This window comes from Sorex araneus, chromosome 5 (genome assembly GCF_027595985.1).
Source record: "Sorex araneus isolate mSorAra2 chromosome 5, mSorAra2.pri, whole genome shotgun sequence".
In the NCBI taxonomy this organism is placed as follows: Eukaryota; Metazoa; Chordata; class Mammalia; order Eulipotyphla; family Soricidae; genus Sorex; species Sorex araneus.
In genome coordinates, this window is record NC_073306.1 from 195,956,740 (window position 1) to 195,975,073 (window position 18,334).

Sequence of the window (18,334 nt, forward strand, 5' to 3'; positions counted from 1 at the left end):
TTAAGTATATTAAACTTAGTCATATTATGACTGGGCTAGAGTGATAGCACAGTGGTAGGACGTTTGCCTTGCATGCGGCCGACCTGGGTTCGATTCCTCCATCCCTCTCTTAGAGCCCAGCAAGCTACCGAGAGTATCTTGCCCGCATGGCAGAGCCTGGCAAGCTACCCGTGGCATGTTCGATATGCCAAAAACAGTAACAACAAGTCTCGAAATGGAGACGTTACTGGTGCCCACTCGAGCAAATCGATGAGCAATGGATGACAGTAACAGTGATACAGTGATACATGTTATGACTAAATATTGTAGTGGTCTCTGCAGGTTGAATAAAGTCTTGGAAATCAGAATCTTGTCATTATTTCAAAGTGTGGACTTTGCAATTCACAAATTCAAGTTGCTAATCTTCTCTAAGTTGTTTTCATATTTGTAAAATAGTTAATATATTAACTCTTTAGAAAAATGTGAGGTTGTGTTGGAATGATGCATTGAGAAACCAAACGCCATGTAATATTGGCTGCCTGTGTCCGCGGGCAGACAGTCTTACCTCTTTGGCCATACAGTCCTCAGATGTAGACTCACAGCACTTTGAAAGGATCCTGGTGATATCTTCAGCTAGTGGCAACACATCTTTCAGATCAGCCGTTGGAACTTTCTGGGCTAGTTTTATGAGATGGCTAAAGAGTTAAAAATCATTTTGTTAGCATACACATGTTCTCAATTTTTCTTTCATTTGAACATGCTGTCTAGAACAGAGGCTCGAAAACTTATTTGGCTGAACAAACCCTATTTAGATAAGAAGATTAATGCCTCAGGCCAAAGAGATAGTACATTGGGTAGGGCATTTGTCTTGCCGGCAGCCAACCTGGATTCAATCTCCTGGACTGGAGCAATAGCACAGTGGGTAGGGAGTTTGCCTTGCACGTGGCCGAACTGGGTTCAATTCCTCCGTCCCTCTGAGAGAGCCAGGCAAGCTACGGAGAGTATCATACCCGCACAGCAAAGCCTGGCAAGCTACCCATGGTGTATTTGATATGCCAAAAACAGTAACAAGTCTCACAATGAAGACGTTACTGGTGCCCGCTTGAGCAAATCGATGAGCAATGGGACGACAGTGCATCCCACATGATACCTTGAGCACTGTCAGGAATAATTTCTGAAGACATAGCTAGGAGTAACACCTGAGTACCCCGGATATGTCCCCTTGCCTGCCACCCCCCACCAAAAAAAGATCAGTGCCTAGAAATCTCTCTTCTTTGTCAGAAGCAGACACAAACTTTCCAATTGCATCTGAGGCTACTAACCATTGCTCCAACTCCTTACCTCCACCCAGGGGCCATATCATGTTGCCCACTTTCGGTAACACTGGTTTAAAAGAACAATATTATATTTTTAGCTCTTTACTCAACCGTGTGTAGCATATTTACTACTCTATGGTTGTCAGTGGTATTCCTAAGAGTCACTCCTGGCGGTGCTCAGGTGACCACAAAGGATGCTTGGGATCAAACCCAAACTGGTTATATGCAAGGCAAGTCACGCTATCTACTATACTATCATTCTGTCCCTAATAATTTGGAAATTTTTATGCTGGGAAAATAATGGGCAATGCAAATAATAGGTGACAAGATAACATTTTGCTTTCACTTTTATATTTGCACTATGTGATATAAAAATAGAGCAAGTAATTTCTAGTAGTTTTATAGTTTTCCTATGTAATGAATAAATGTGGAAAAATTTGATTCAAGGCAAATCTTGAGTTTCATAATCTAGTCTTGATCCTATTGTTTATATTCTGTATGGAGAAGAAAAGCTGAGCTATAATTAAGAGTGTTATTACAGCATAAAATATAATTATAACTTAAGAACACTAATATAATGGAGAGTGAAAAATAACAAAAAAGATAAACATGCTGATTGTGCTTAATTTTTACCTGAGTCTTGATTTCTCCTTCCCATAAGCAACATGTTGTGAACAAAGTCTATTTGACATAGTAGTGAGAAGTGATAAATGTTTCATCTGCAGTCTCTGTCAAAATAAATCAGTTTTTATTAGAAAACTGAATTATCACCAAAGAGCTATATTGATACATTCTGGAGGTAGTGTATTTATTTTTCCAATCCACGAAGAGCAAACTAGAACTTTTAGAAATGCACTGAAGACAGAATCCAAACTTCTATCAGTATTTAAAGGAATGGTATTTATTACCAAAAAAATAAAAAATTATATGAAATGAATAAAACGATACCTACCTCTTTCAAAAAGCATACAGTTGGACTTGATGAGGTACAGCAAGACCCTACCATTGAGAGGTAAGTCTTGGTATAACCGACTAAAAGTGGCAGAGGGGCTTGTCCATAGTTTATAGAATATTCATACATGAATCTGTAGGAAAATAATAACAGAAATGGTTAAAACATTTGTCAGAAACTTAAGATGCAGTTTGATGGAGAGAGGATGTCTGCTATGTTAATTTATAGCTTTACTATCTCTAACTATTCATGTTAAATATTGATGTTGAAAAACACCGAGGGTTTAGAAAAAGGGATTTAGTGCTATTTATCTGTAATCAACGCTGTCATTAAATATCAGGTTCTTTAATACCCCAGTAGTTTCTTTGAGAAAATGGGTCATTTGTATCTTTGTTTATTTAGTGTTTACTAGTTTTATGGCCCAAAGTAACTGCTCATATGATTGAACACATGAAAGTAAATACAGTAGATTTCCCTTCCCCTACCTCAGTTAATTACTCCAGTAATTGTTAAGTATTTTTACTACTACTCAAAATAGTAGTATGAACGGCTGCTCCTCTCAGACGGGAGTATAAAATGAGGCCCCACAGCCATGCCACCGGACTCCATGCCAGGCTGTTTTTACTCAGGGCGCTCCTCCCCACCCCAAGGGACCCAGCCCGACAGCCGACCTCCACTACCCAACCACCGCCACACTCCTGGCCGCTTTCTATACCTGTTGCCAGTGAAGACACATTATAAGATACTTCCTGCCCATTTTCCGTAATTACCACACCATATTTGATGGAGTTCAGACAGTAGGCAACAAATAATAGAGAGTAATATATGGATATATTACCTCTTGGAGAGCCTGCCAAGCTACCGAGAGTATCCCACCCAGATGGGCAGAGCCTGGCAAGCTACCCGTGGCATATTCGATATGCCAAAAACAGTAACAATAGGTCTCATTCCCCTGACCATGAAAGAACCTCCAATCTTTGGGAAAGATGAGTAAGGAGAGACTGCTAAAATCTCAGGACTGGGAGGAATAGAGACGTTACTGGTGCCCACTTGAGTAAATTGACAACAACGGGATGACAGTGACAGTGATACAGTGACAATTGTTAAGTATACAGTTTTTTGTTTTTGTTTTGTGTTGTTGTTTCGGGGCCATACCTACCAGCACTTAGGGCTTACTCCTGTCTATATTCACTAAGCATTCAAGGATCACTCCTGGCAGGCTCAGGATAATATGGGATGCCAGAGATTGAACCCAGATGGCCTTGTGTAAGGCAAACACCAACTGTACTACTGTTCTGGTCCCTAAGTATATATTTAATTATTCTTTCTAGTTTATTCTTCTCAGTCCCTGAAGTTTTGAGAGATTAAACTCTTGGAAAATCCTGTGAACATGCACAATAATAGCAAGTCAACCAATTTTTATCAAGTCAATAATATCAGATTATTAAAGTCAGTTTGAATGACATTGCTCTTTTCCTCTGTTTTCAATTATTTGAATGTATACTTTTTATTTTATAACGTTCTAAGACTAATATAAGGCGTTGCTTGTGGATCTACCTCCTCATGAATAATACCGTATAATCTGTTTCTTCATCAATTTGGTCCCGCACAAGTCTTGCCTGGTTCTTTATGAATATGACTCCTCATGAATGTTAAACAATGAGATCAAAGTAGTACATTAATTTATGCTATATAACATGTTTCACATTCATAAACATGTGTAGGGGTGCTCTGGAGGAATGAAAGGAAACACTATTTCTTATGCTATACTGGAAACTAGAATTTTGTTGCTGTGCATATTTTAAATATCATGTAGAGTATGCAAAAATTCTTGGCATAGGGGAAGCATAATAGCTGCTGTCAAACATTTGAAGATATCTTAAGGACTAAAGGACTAAAGTGATTCTGCTTCAGATAATCTGAGTGGACTGGGATTTAGGAAAGTTGATTTTGTTTAAGAAAAACATTTATAATAATCTGCACTGACAGAGATAGTCTGTGTTGAGTGAGTGGAATTTTTGTTATTGAGAGTTGTCCAAATTGCAATAGAAGTGTTTTATGTATATTAAACATATATAAAATAATCCAGGCCTGCTCAGATCATGGACTGGGCCTCCTCCACCCAGATCCCCTATTTTCCAATAGCTAGGCAGTCATACCCACAAACTGCCTCGGGTGCCATGTAATCCCATCAATGGACAAAATCCAGAGACTATAAAACAAAGCACCCGAAAGCGTGCAGCCACAAAGACCTCTTATTGTCTAGTTAATGTCTAGTTAACCTCTTTTTTTTTTTTTGCTTTTTTGGGTCACACCCAGCGATGCTCAGGGGTTACTCCTGGCTTTGCACTCAGGAATTACTCCTGGCGGTGCTGGGGAACCATATGGGATGCCGGGGATCGAACCGGGTCCTAGTTAACCTCTTAATGTCTCCCTCTTGGAGAATGTCGCAGGCTACTGAGAGTACGCTGCCCGCACAGCAGAGCCTGACAAGCTCCCGTGGCATATTCCATATGCCCAAAACAGTAACAATGATGGGTCTCATTCCCGACTCTGAAGGAGCCTCTAATGCGATACTGTTGGGAAGGACAAGCAAAGAAAGGCTGCTAAAATCTCAGGGCTTTGGGGCTGGAGCGATAGCCCAGTGGGTAGGGCGTTTGCCTTGCATGCAGCTGACTTGGGTTTGAATCCCAGCATCCTATATGATCCCCCGAGCACCGCCAGGAATAATTCCTGAGTGCAGAGCCAGGAGTAACCCCTGAGCATATCGCCAAAAAGAAAAAACAAAAAATGAAACAAAGCAAAGCAAAAAGCAAAACAAATAAAATCTCAGGGCTAGGACGAATGGAGGCGTTACTGGTGCCCGTTTGAGCAAAATGATGAACAATGGGATGTCAGTTATATAGTGATGTAAAATATATAAAAATATAAAACATATATGTATATATATATAGTGTGTATGTGAGAGATATATCAGGATGGAGGAGGTATATATCACCACATTTCTGATATTCTTTGTCCTAGGTTTTTATTTCTGATAAAAGCTCACTTACTGCTCAGCAAATCCCTTGGGATCTTTCCTGAATGCTTCACAAATTTCATCATTTGTTAGTTCCACATAGGTCGGAAATTCTTGTGGCTGGTGCTTCAAGGCAGCCATGCACAGCTTCCGTTCCAGGCCCTCGCTGGCACAGCACTCGGACGTTCCTGGATGTACTGGAAATGGGGAATCACTTTCACAGGACTTTTCAGACAATGCTGAGGTCTAGAGAGGAGAGAAGAAAAAGGAAATCTACTCATCAATTTTCCAACTGACTCATAATAATGTCTTAACATTCATTTTATTGAATACCATTATTGGGTCATAACATTATACAGAATCCCAGGAATATGGGAATACAAATATCTGTAAAAACTGCATTGTTTGCAACCAAAAGGCTAGTTTATACCCATCACCTACACAATTCACATTTACTGTCCTTCTCCCTTTCCTTTCGGTATATCTTTAATTAGACTTTAATTTAAAAATTCTCATTAGTAACAAACTAACGCACGCCAACACTCCATAAGATGATTTGCCAACATGGCATGTTGTTAATTGTGGTTATAAGCAAGGTAGGGTCTTATGTATGTTAACAAATAACTCTCCTTAGAATAGAACAAAAATAACACCTTCATTAATTATTGGACTATGTTTGATTACATCCATTGGAAGTTACATCCTCCAGGCTGGTATTTATCCAAGCTGAGTTTAGCAACTCTGAGAGTAAGAGGTTACTTGAAAAGACTCCTGATCTCCCACTTGCTTTCTGCCTCAAATCCCCCACTGAGAAGGTGAATCTCCTTCATTCGAAGAGAAGACTTAATTCTTGATAGCTTTAACCTAGTTTTCTATTTATTTACCCCAGGGTTCTTGATTCTCCCTTCGCATATCAGATTTTATAAAAATAAATATATGGACGGCACGAAGGCCAGAGCCTTTCTCATGATACCCTCTCTCTGGCTCCTCATCTCCCTCTTCTGAGCCACTGTCGACAGGGCCAGTCACAGAAACCTACCCGGCTGTCGTAGCACCCAGGGTCAGCCCCTTCAGCACAGCAGGCTTCCGTCAAGGAGACAACTTCATCTATGAGGTGAGTGATCTGTTCAAATGTGCCACTGGGAAATTTTCTGCTGTAGAGGATTATTGATCTGTGAAGAAAACAAAGTCAATCCTAATGAGAGCTAATCATTTTTTTTACATTCCCACATATAAAACAGAGAGTCTGTTCATTCTTTTAAAGGGATATTACATACTTACTGAAAAAATAAGGATGACTTAAAAGACTATTTTGTAGAGTTGCAGAAGTTGGATTTGCAGGTTCTTTATCTAACCTGTCAGATATATATATATATATCTATCTATATATATATATATATATATATTTGCTTTTTGGGTCACACCTGGAGATGCACAGGGGTTACTCCTGGCTCTGCACTCAGTAATTACTCCTGGCGGTGCTCAGGGGACCACATGGGATGCTGGGAATCGAACCTGGGTCAGCTGCGTGCAAGGCAAATGCCCTACCCGCTGTGCTATTGCTCCAGCCCCTAACCTGTCAGATATTTTCTATTTCTTCTTACCCCTCAAATGAATCTCCTGTAACTCTCTACCAGTGTTGGAGTCCTAGCATCAGTTTTTACCTTAGAATATGCTTACTTATTCTCTTAGCTTGGAGTTGGAGTGATAGCACAGCGGGCAGCGTGTTTGCCTTATATGTGGCCGACCTGGGTTCGATTCCTCTGTCCTTCTTGGAGAGCCCGGCAAGCTACTGAGAGTATCCCTCCCACACGGCAGAGGCTGGCAAGCTACCCGTGGCGTATTTGATACACCGAAAACAGTAACAAGTCTCACAGTGGAGATGTTACTGGTGCCTGCTCGAGCAAATCGATGAACAACTATACGCAGTGCTATAGTGCTATTCTCTTAACTCATTGGTAAATTTACTGATAATAGTCTTTGACAATAATACTAATTACTTCATTGTAAATTTGGGATGCCTTCAATTTGCTGAACAGTCCTGACTACATTGACTGGGGACATCCTCTTCTTTGCCGGCATCTGTTGCACCCTCAAGACTGACGTGAAGTTGCCTTGCACAGTTTCCATCGAAACTGAGTAATCAAGAGAGTGATGGGGACCTTATACTTACAAAGATCTAAAGCCATCTTTTCCCAGATGGGCGAGTTCCTTGCAGACTTTTTCCTTTTCATACTCTCTGCCTAGAAAGCAGAAATAGAAAAAAAATTCTTATCTCTTTTCAACAAATTTTACATTATACATGCATGTTTATGTAGGGTCGGAGAGATAGTAGAGTGGTTAAGGTGCTCACCATGCATGCACCCTACCCAAGCTCTATCCCTGACACCCAGATAAGCTCCTGCAGGAAAGTTTATGCCTGAGTCCAGAGCCTTAAGCACTGGTATGCCCCGCCCCCGCCTCCTGCAAATGTGCAAGTACAAACAGATTCATATTTGGTAAAGTAAAATTTCTTCCTATATATTTTGTTTCTTAATGACATTTCATATTAGGTGCGTTTCTAGCTTTCTCATGATGGATCGTGCTAATATGACATGCAAAAAATCTTGCTGTGATGCTGGGGATCACACCTAGGGTTTCCCACATGCGAAGTATGTGTTCTGCTGCCAAATCACACCCTCAAACATTGCCATAATCTACATTTTGAAAGGCATCAAGAAAAGTGAATTAATGTTGAAAATACTAAGTTAGCCATTAAATACCAAGCAGGGGGTTGGAAATTATTGATACAGCAATATTTCTTAGGTCCTATCGTTATAATAGTATTACAATGGAACTTTTATTTATTTCTTTAACATTTTTTATTAGAGAATCACTGTGATGTACAGTTACAAACTTATGAACTTTTGTGTTTGCATTTCACTCATACAGTGATCATTTACCCATCCCTCCACCAGTGCTCATTCACCTCCATCAATCATCCCCGTATCCCTCTCATCACCCCCACCCCATCCCTCACCACCCCACCCTGCCTCGGCGGCAGGGCATTCCATTTTGTTCTCTCTCCTTTTGGGTGTTGTAGTTTTCAATAGAGGTATTGAGTGGCCTTCATGTTTGGTCTATAGTCTACTTTTAGTTCGCATCTTCCAACCCGAGTGGATCCTCCCTGCATCCTCTACTTGGTGTTCCCTTCTCTTTCTGAGCTGAATTTTCCCACAGCATGTGGGGCCAGTTTCCGAGCTGTGGGGCCAAACTCTTGGTCCTTATCTCTACTACTCTTGGCTGTTAGTCTCCCACTCTGTTATTTTATATTCCACAGATGAGTGCGATCTTTCTATGTCTGTCTCTTTTTCTAACTCATTTCACTTAACATGATACTTTCCATGTTGATCCACTTATATGCAAATTTCATGACTTCATCTTTTCTAACAGCTGCATAGTATTCCATACAATGGAAATTTTAAATCACTTCCTTCTCCTTTGGTTTAGTTTATTGACATAAGAACAACATAAAAAGGTAAGTGGAGTAATAACCACTGCTTTATTCTGACCGCAATGCTGGGTACCTTCAGAACCACACTGGAAGTTCTGGGATTGGAGTTGGGGTCGCTTATCTAAGTAGGAATGGAACTCAGGGCCTAGAAGACAGGAAGCATGATCTCCAGCTCTTTGAATTATCTCCCTGGACCCTTGTTTCACTCAGCGTGTTATTGGGAATGTTAGCACACATGTGAATGTGGTAAATGAAGACTACAGAGGATTGCTGAAAACTTTGTCAGCTACTGATATTTGCATAGTACTTTAAAATTCAGAGGCACTGTTTGAATGTAAAAATAATTTGGTAGTGATGGGAAACAGATTAACAGCATAAGAGTTGTAGTGGTTTTAGAATGAGTTTGCTGAAATTGTCATCCTTGGGCAAGGAGGAAACCCAAAGGGAAAGTTCTGACTTAAAATTTGAGTAAAACTGTCCCTATAAAAATACCCTGTAGAGGAAGATGTTGGACTGTATTTCTCAGATGGACAACTAGAATATGATTTTTATGAAAGGGCAATTGAGCCAAGGAGAAGATGTACAATTTACAAGACTAATCAAACTTATTAACAATGTTCTCATCTTCGAGGAGAAAACAAATTCTGAAATTAATATGTAATTCAATATTTACAAATTAGTTTCTCAATCTCTGGACATTTGTTTCATTTTTGGTTCGCATCAGTTGAGCTCTCTTTGATTTGTACAATTCTATAGCAAGTGAACTACAAACAACATATTCTGTTCTTTAATGAGTCGGTGGTTTTTAAGAAGCTAAGCTGGACTTTAATACAGACACAGTAAGTATTGGCACAGTCTTAGTCAGCTGATGAAATTTTCACATCAAGTGACACCTTAGTGCCAAATGTTTACACGATTTTGAGAATTTCTTTCTTTTTTTGGTGATAGAATGGCCCGTTTCTATCTATATTGTGAAATATTCTGGGAATCATGTCTAATTCTGAAATTTTGAGATCAAATTAATTTATTCTTAGGAAATTTTTATGGCTGTATGCATTTCACATTTCTTAACACAACAACAATACTTATTCGTGCATGGAATATAACTATTATGTCTATGAATAGATGATTTAATTGAATAGATGATTTAGCTATATTTTGTATTTTAGTTCCTTTAACATTCCCTTCCTTCCTTCCTTCCTTCCTTCCTTCCTTCCTTCCTTCCTTCCTTCCTTCCTTCCTTCCTTCCTTCCTTCCTTCCTTCCTTCCTTCCTTCCTTCCTTCCTTCCTTCCTTCCTTCCTTTGTCCAGAAAAGTTCAGAATAGCTGTTTGCATATTCATATCATTTATTTATTTATTTCATTTTTTGTCCATACATGTTCATACTCTGGACTCTCTACTCAGGTGTTAATACTGAGGGACCCTGAGGGGTGCAGGGCCGTATGCAATGTTGAGGACGACATTGGAGTCAGTCATGTGCAGCGCAAGCACATCACTCCTGAACTCTCTCTGCCCTTACAACCTTTTAAAGGCTATGAATAAAAGTGTTTATTCAAATTAGTCAGATTAGATATTGATGATTTTAGGATAGTGATTTTGCTCGAAAAGATTAAAAATTGATGGGTTGATTAGAGATAAATCAAACCCAGTCTATTTGAGATTAAACTATTTATATATCACTAGAAACATTATCAAGCAATTGTCATTTGAATAATATCTCATTTTTAGCATTCTTAACCATATCTATTAACATTTAGGAAATGTTAATATAGCATCACCAGACTTTTTATGTTGATATTGATGTATTTTGGCAACTGTACATTTCTTAGTGTTTGAATCAATGAACTGAAATTCAACAATTTAAATATTAAATCTAGAGATCTCTATGTCATCTGTAGATACACATAATATCAATAGGTTGAAAAAAAGCAAGAGCAAATTAAATGAACCTAATCATCAGTGGAACAAATGAAATTTCATTTCAGATTATGGAACTGCTAAAATGAATTAAAACAGGAGAAGAAAGAGTTAATTATATAGCTCCCCAGAAATGATCATTGTAGTGGTCTCATAGACTCAAGTTAATGTCTGTGGGATCACCTTCGGTTGCAGTAGCACAAATATATAAATATTGCAATCATAAGTCTAAAAGGACGCACTCTTCCTTTATTTCCTTTATGCTTCTCACTACATCTCTACAGATGTAAGCATCTTTTTATCTCCAAATATTTTTCCAAGTGCACATAGAGTACTAGTTTTCTCTTTTCCCCTTTTGGATGCTAGAGTATGATCCTCTGCATCCTGACTTGAATGAGTCACTGAGCTCAGCTTTTTTTTTTTTTATGGGGTTTGTTAGTGCCTCTGTACACATGAGCTCAGTTTTAAAGCAATACAGCATAATTGTTTTTCCTTTTTGGTTGATGGTATATATCTATATAATTTTGTGTCAGGTTTAAAAACTTTATGTATAAATTGTTTTTATGGAAAGTGGTCTGTTAATTTTCAAACTATCAAATATTAACCTTGTACATGTTTTGTTATGGATTTGAGACTTACTCTAAAGGAGTTTAGCATTATAGGTGATGACTTTTAAAAAATTTATTGCCACCTTTCTCAAATTATGACTAGGATTATGAAAAATTAAATCTTCCTCTTTATAGTTCTTCTTTTTGTTTTAAATATAAGGACAAGAAAGGTTGAATGAATCTAAATCAACTCTCTATATTGGTTTGATCTCAATATAAAGTTACATATAATAATACTTATTAGGCATTTGTGAATACATTTTACAAATAGGGTGTGGTTAATTATGTTTTCTTTAAACAAAAAATTCTCTATGTTCTCTGAAAACTCTTGGGAAAATATATCTAATCTGTTTTAGGACTCAAGTATTTCCTCAAACTCTGGATACGTAAATGTTAAAAAAAAACACCATTTCTCTCTTGCCCCAGCCTCAGTCCACTGCCATTGGTGGTGGGAAAAGTACACTGGTGTGGGGATGGATGTTGGAGCATTAACTGACTGAAATCCAATAATGAACATTTGTAAATGTGCATATCACTATAATTCAAGTAAAATGAAAAAATAAATAAATAAAAAATACCAGTTCATAAGGAATTATGATGCTTGAATTTATGATAGCTGAAGTAATGGATCCTTAAATAAGAATGGAAAATCATACACAATATAGCTTTAATATAAACATGAAGTACTGATTCTGCTTCAAAGTTTAGCCACGAACTACATATCTTTTGATTAAAAAAAGTTCAGAAAATATTGAACACGTGATTTTTCTTTTAATTTTCTATTAACTCACACATTTAAGTGGCTGTTAAAAACAACCATGCAAGGGGCTGGAGCAATAGCACAGCGAGTAGGGCATTTGCCTTGCACCTGGCCAACCCGGATTTGATTCCCAGCATCCCATATGGTCCCCTGAGCACCACCAGGAGTTATTCCTAAGTGCAGAGCCAGAAATAACCCCTGTGCATTGCCAGGTGTGACCCAAAAAGCAAAAAAAGACAAAAAAAAAAACCATATAGGAAGAATGGGCACTGGTGGAGGGATGTAAACGATCACTGATCACTGTATGACTTAAATGTAAACATAAAAGTTCATAAGTTTGTAACTACCTCAAGGTGATTCACTAATAAAATTAAAAAAAACAGCAAAAAAACATGCAATCTAATGACCAAGGGATATATACAAACTGCCATAAGTATCTTAGGTAGTATTATTATCAAATCTACTATCAAATGTATTTTTTTTTGTCAAATACATCCCTTGAACCATTTAAATGCATTTTTAAAAATATAGTAGAGAGGGGCCGGAGCGATAGCACAGCGGGTAGGGCGTTTGCCTTGCACGCGGCCGACCCAGGTTCGATCCCCGGCATCCCATATGGTCCCCCAAGCACCGCCAGGAGTAATTTCTGAGTGCAGACCCAGGAGTAACCCCTGAGCATCGCTGGGTGTGACCCAAAAAGAAAAAAATATATATATATATAGTAGAGAACTATAAGCAACAATAATTGCACAGAAAACTTTAGATTCTTAAAAACTAGGTGTGTGTATAAAAATTTTATAAGGAAAAAATCTATAGGAATGTAACACTGAACTGCTAAGAAGATTTTATCCTTAATGGAATACCATTTTCTAGTATTCTTGCTAAATTTCAGAGAAGAGGCGAAGACTCATTATGGCCACTTATAAAAACTGTAACCTAATTGAACACTTTACAAATATTAAGCAGTAAGTGCTAATTTGTGCTAAAGTATGATTAAGATTGCTTTAAGTTCTTCTATGGCACTTCATTTACCTCGGATTGCTAAAGAGAGCTTATTAATCTTGCAATAAGTTTTGTCAATATAATGTAGGTAGAAAATTAAATTTATCTGTCATCTTCAGGATATATTCCAGGTACTGAATTCTATTTGTCACTACAATGTAATATTTTATTGTTATATTTAAAAAAATAAAATTACCCGCTTAAGATGCAAGCACAGCCAAAACCCCTGCATTTTTAATTTATGTTTTGCCCAGGTATTGGCCACACCTGGCAGTGCTCAGGGCTTACTCCTGACTTTGCTCCGGGATCACTCCTGGAGGTGCTTGGGGGAACATAAGCAGTGCGGAGGATTGAAGAGGAATCATCAGTGTGCAAGGCAAGTGCCTAGACCCCTGTACAATGCCCCTGGCCCCATGCTTGCTTGCTTGTAAATCATCCAATTAATTTTCATAAGGAGATGTTGAGAAGTTTTTACTTCTCTGAGATTAAAGCATAATTTGTAAAATATAAACGTATTTCAGGAATCCACATATGATATTATTTAAGAATGATATAAAAGACTGATAATTTCACTATTTTCAGTGTAACTCTGATTTAGGTTTTATTTCATTCATTTACCTACCATATGAGTGAAGTGATTTAAAGTATATACATGTATATGTACATGTTATTTTAAGATTCAAACTCTATTATCACTATTAGTAAATTCAAATGTAAGGTTATTCATCTAGGAGCTTCATAACTTAAGAGCTGATCAAAGTTAAAGAAAATTCTCAGTGGTGGTTCCAGAGTTCCACCTTGAGAAAGGCAGTTGCAACTTAATTCATGGTTGACTTGTGAAAATTTCAGTTATTAGCACATTTGGTTATGTTTCTTAAGAAATGAGATACCTGATTCTCTATGTTGAAGTCTTCAGAATTTAAAATCATGACAAATAAATTTGAAACTTTAGTTTGTTTAAAACCATTAAGGGCAAAGAAAATATACTCATGGGAGTATGTATTTTGTGACTTATGAAAGAGACTCTGGATCCAGGTTACCTAAATTTGAATTATTGCTGTTCCAGGGAACTGGCCAAAGGCAAACTACTTTTCCTTTATTTTACCCTGGTCTTCACATCTATAAAATATAGGCTATTGTATCTTAATGAACTATTGTGATTAAATTATGTGTGTATCAGAAGTGTTCAGTGCTTGTCCCCTGTATTATAAATCACATATATATATATATATACATATTTATATGCCAAAAAACAGTAACAATAAGTCTCTCAATAAGAGACGTTACTGGTGCCCGCTCAAACAAATCAATGAGCAACGGGATGACAGTAACAGTGATATATACATATATATGTTGTCATTATTAGCTAAATTAAGTCATTTTGTGGCTATTATGCATAGGAAAAATCCTTCTGACTAACAGATTTAAGTCATTGTACAAAAGAAAACTTAAAGCCACCAATAATTAAGAAGTGTGTGGCTGTGTGAGTGAAGTACAATAAATAATAGATAGTGATTATTGGTATAGAAGAGATTGAAACAAAGAATTATAATGTTACCTAGATGTGGGAAATAAAATGGTAGCATGTTATTCATGAGATAATCAATGCTCTCTCTTATAAAACTTATTGGACACTGTAAACTGCCATTTAAAATTTCTATTGTTACCCTAACAAATAATCGTAAACTTAGTGGGTTAAAAAAATGTACTACCTTCAAGTTCTACTGTGCTAAAATAGTTTTTACATTGGGCTAAGATAAAAATAATAGGAAGGCAATAATAAACAAACTAGCAAATAATATAAGTAGATAAGTAAATAATAAGTAAATAGGTAAGTAACAAGTATAATAAGTAAATAAATAGTAAGGTAACAGTAAATAAATAGAATTATTTATTTATCTAAAAGCTTTTCAACATGATATTGTAAGCATGCATGCTATTACAAATAGATTAGTGCAAAGAAATCAGTGTTGATGTTTCATGGTAGATAATTTTATAAAAGTTTTTAATTTTATATTATTTCTGGGATCTGTACCCTGTTGACATCTAATTTTCATTAAATTCTCAAAAATGCCATTTAAGATATTTTAATAATCATAATTTTGTGATATTACACAAACTTATTGAAAATTTGTTAGAAGGTTCTATGAAGAGTCCTTCATTTCATGAAGGTTATATTTTACTTTTATACTTGTTACAATAAACAAGCAGTTGGTTATAGAAAACAACATTTTGATGATAAGGCTGTTGGAGCTAAAAATCAGAACAGAGTAAGGGGATGAAGAGGGCTGCAGTGGTAGATGCTCTTTGGGGTAGGTTAGTCAGAGAAGTTCCTCCATATGTAATCTCAGGCCAACAGGTAAGAGACATGAGGAATGGAGCTATGTGGGTCACAGAGGAAGGACCCGTGCAAAGGAGGCAACTGGGAAATTGTTACGTTTCTTTCTTTTAGGACTTCAGGAACTTTAAGACAACAAAGGTACTGACGACGAAGCAACCAAAAAGGGCTAATGTATGACTTATTTCTTAAATGTGTTTATCCACTAAAAGTCAAATATAAGTTGAGTGAATTTCACTTTTTTCTTAATTGAATCACCCTGAGATACAGTTACAGACTTACAAACTTTCCTGTTTACGTGTCAGTCATACAATGATCAAGCACTCATCCCTCCACCAGTGTCCATTCTCCACCACCAATGTTCCCAGTATTCCTCCTGCCACCCTCACCCATTCCCACCCCCTGCCTCTGTGGCTAGCACATTCCCTCTTTCTCTCTCTCTCCTTTTGGGTGTTTTCAATGCATGTACTAAGAGACGAGCATGTTTGGTCCAGAGTCTACTTTCAGCACACATCTCCAATCCCGAGTGATCCCTGCAACCATAGTTTACTTAGTGGTCCCTTCTCCATCCAGCTGCCTTTTCCCTCAGCATGTAAGGCCGGTTTCCAAGCCCATGGTGCTATCCTCCCGGCCCTTATCTCTACTGTGCTTAGGTGTTAGTCTCCTATTATGTTACTTTATATTCCACAAATGAGTGCAGTCATTCTATGTCTGTCCCTCTCTTTCTGACTCATTTCACTTAGCATGATACTCTCCAGGTCCATCCACTTGTGTACAAATTTCACGATGAAATTCACTTTGGAAAAGGTGTTCTGGGTAAGTGCTGTATGTGATTAGTCAATTCTAGAACTTTTAAATGTTTGTAATTCACAACAGTATTCCATTACCTAAGGTGTCTCTAAACTTATGTAACTTTCTTCCAGAAGTTAGTATACCTGAGTTCCAGGTAGATTGCATACTTAATATTTGAGCATGGCTAGGTATTATATAACAGAGTAAATTGTATTTACTGATTGACCATAGCTTCCATTTTATTATCTTTTTTTAGCTGTTAAAACCTAAGTTACAACAATTCCCTGCATCTTGGTTATCAATGTACCACTGTAGCACTGTCATCCCGTTGTTCATTGATTTGCTCGAGCAGGCACCAGTAATGTCTCCATTGTGGTACTTGTTATTACTTTTTTGGCATATTAAATACACCGCGAGAAGGAAAATAGGCATAATCCCTTTTCTTTTTTTGAGATCTTTGAATTTTTTTCCTATTCAAAATAGAATAACAAATTTCGTATTTGAGCTCAGATTAATTCTTCTTGAATTTTTCTTCTCTACCTAACATATTGCCCATTTTCCCCACTTTCATTTTTATAATTTCTTTAAGTTTTATCAGAAAGTCAGAAGAGAAGGTGCCCTTGTCCGTGGGCAGAGCACTGGGAGTCTTACCTCTCTCTAGCGAGTGCACCCCTGCTAGAGCCAGCAGGAGAATCAGGGCTGTCTTCATGCTCCTGCTGGCCAGGCCTGCGCAGATCTGTCTCCTGCCACTGACCCAGCGAAAAGCGCCAGCAAAGAAGAGCCTATTCCTTTTTCTAAGATTTCCCCACTATGAACTAATCAATTATTAATCTGCACAGATGCAAGGGTAGTCATCTCTGGCCTACAAAAGATAATGTCCTCTATCAAGGCAAATAGACATCCTGGGACGATGTGGTAAAGTCTAGGGGTGTTAATTATTAACTTTGTTCAACTGCAAAAGAGTTGTGTACCTTTACTGTTGGATTTTACTAAAACCTCATGATTTCATGTCTACATCCCTCTCTCTAAAGCATTCTAAGTCACATTTAGATAGTCCCTCCTCTTCTCACAATATATAAATAAAAACTTAGAGGTTCTCTCTCTCTGTCTCTCTCCTTCTCTCTTTCTGCCTCTTTAAAAATTATACTTCTAATATAAAACTCAAAAATGATAGTTAAAATAAAATTTAAATACTTCAAGTTACTTTAGAACACTTCAGACAGTATGTTTTAAACATTAAGGCAAAAAATGAGAAGGCAACTCATCACAATTTTTCAAATTCTCTCTCTCTCTCTCTCTCTCTCTTTGATTTCAGACCACACCAGGCAATGCTCAGACTTGCCACGTGCAAGGCAAGTACCTTAACCTCTGTCCTATCTCTCCAGCCCTTCAAATACATATGCTCAATGTTTTGTAAACACAGTTTCATTGAAGAAAAGAGCAGCATAGTACTTTATATGCCACCCAGTTTTTCCCAAAGTTAGTGGTCCCCATCCCCACCGGGGGGGGGGCAATAAGATCTCAGGTGCAAGCAGGGGTGCTTTTAGTTTCTTCATTTAAAAATATGTAGACTTGGGGGAAGGTCCTGAGTAAGTTTTTAAAAAGAGGTAATAGGCCAACTAAGTTTGGGAACCTTTAACATTGCATGTTTTGAAGCACAGATATGATATTAAAATGATTTCTGAAATTGTATGGTAATAATTCATGTACTTTTTAAACTTTTTAAAGCACTAACATAATACATGCATTAAAAAATCTCTCTTGAGAGCTGGAAAAATAGAACCAGAGGTAGGGCACTTGCCTTAGATATAACTAATCTATGTTTGATTTCTGGCAAGGCAAATTGTCAGGACTGATCCCTGTATGCAGAGCCAGGAATAAGCTCTGAGCACAGCTGTGCATGCCCCCCAAACGAAACACAACACACATAGTAATGAATTCAAATAATCCTTGAAGGGAATTAAGTAATAACTGTAGAGGTTAATGACTTGTTTTCAGACCATAGAAGTTAGGATTAATACTGACTAGGTATAAGTATACTACCTATAACTAGAAAGGTCTTTATACTAATACTATATAACTAGTATATTTTATGGAAATAAAATTTATGAAATAATTTGGCATTATCATATCAAGGTGGGCTTGTGAAATTGTGGAA

The 18,334-nt window shown here is 37.4% G+C and overlaps 1 protein-coding gene across 1 annotated transcript in view; it reads right to left on the reverse strand.

Moving 5' to 3' along the window:
• Window positions 1-16,959, reverse strand: part of GC (GC vitamin D binding protein) — a 29,450-nt gene extending 12,491 nt beyond the window's left edge. The window contains exons 1-7 of the mRNA XM_055139682.1: window positions 16,828-16,959; window positions 7,440-7,509; window positions 6,306-6,438; window positions 5,301-5,512; window positions 2,248-2,380; window positions 1,929-2,023; window positions 545-674 (exon numbers count right to left, since the gene is read on the reverse strand). Of these exons, the coding sequence (XP_054995657.1) occupies window positions 545-674; window positions 1,929-2,023; window positions 2,248-2,380; window positions 5,301-5,512; window positions 6,306-6,438; window positions 7,440-7,509; window positions 16,828-16,885 (831 nt within the window). The 5' untranslated portion in view covers window positions 16,886-16,959. The remainder of the gene's footprint in view (window positions 1-544; window positions 675-1,928; window positions 2,024-2,247; window positions 2,381-5,300; window positions 5,513-6,305; window positions 6,439-7,439; window positions 7,510-16,827) is intronic.
• Window positions 16,960-18,334: the final 1,375 nt, after the last annotated feature.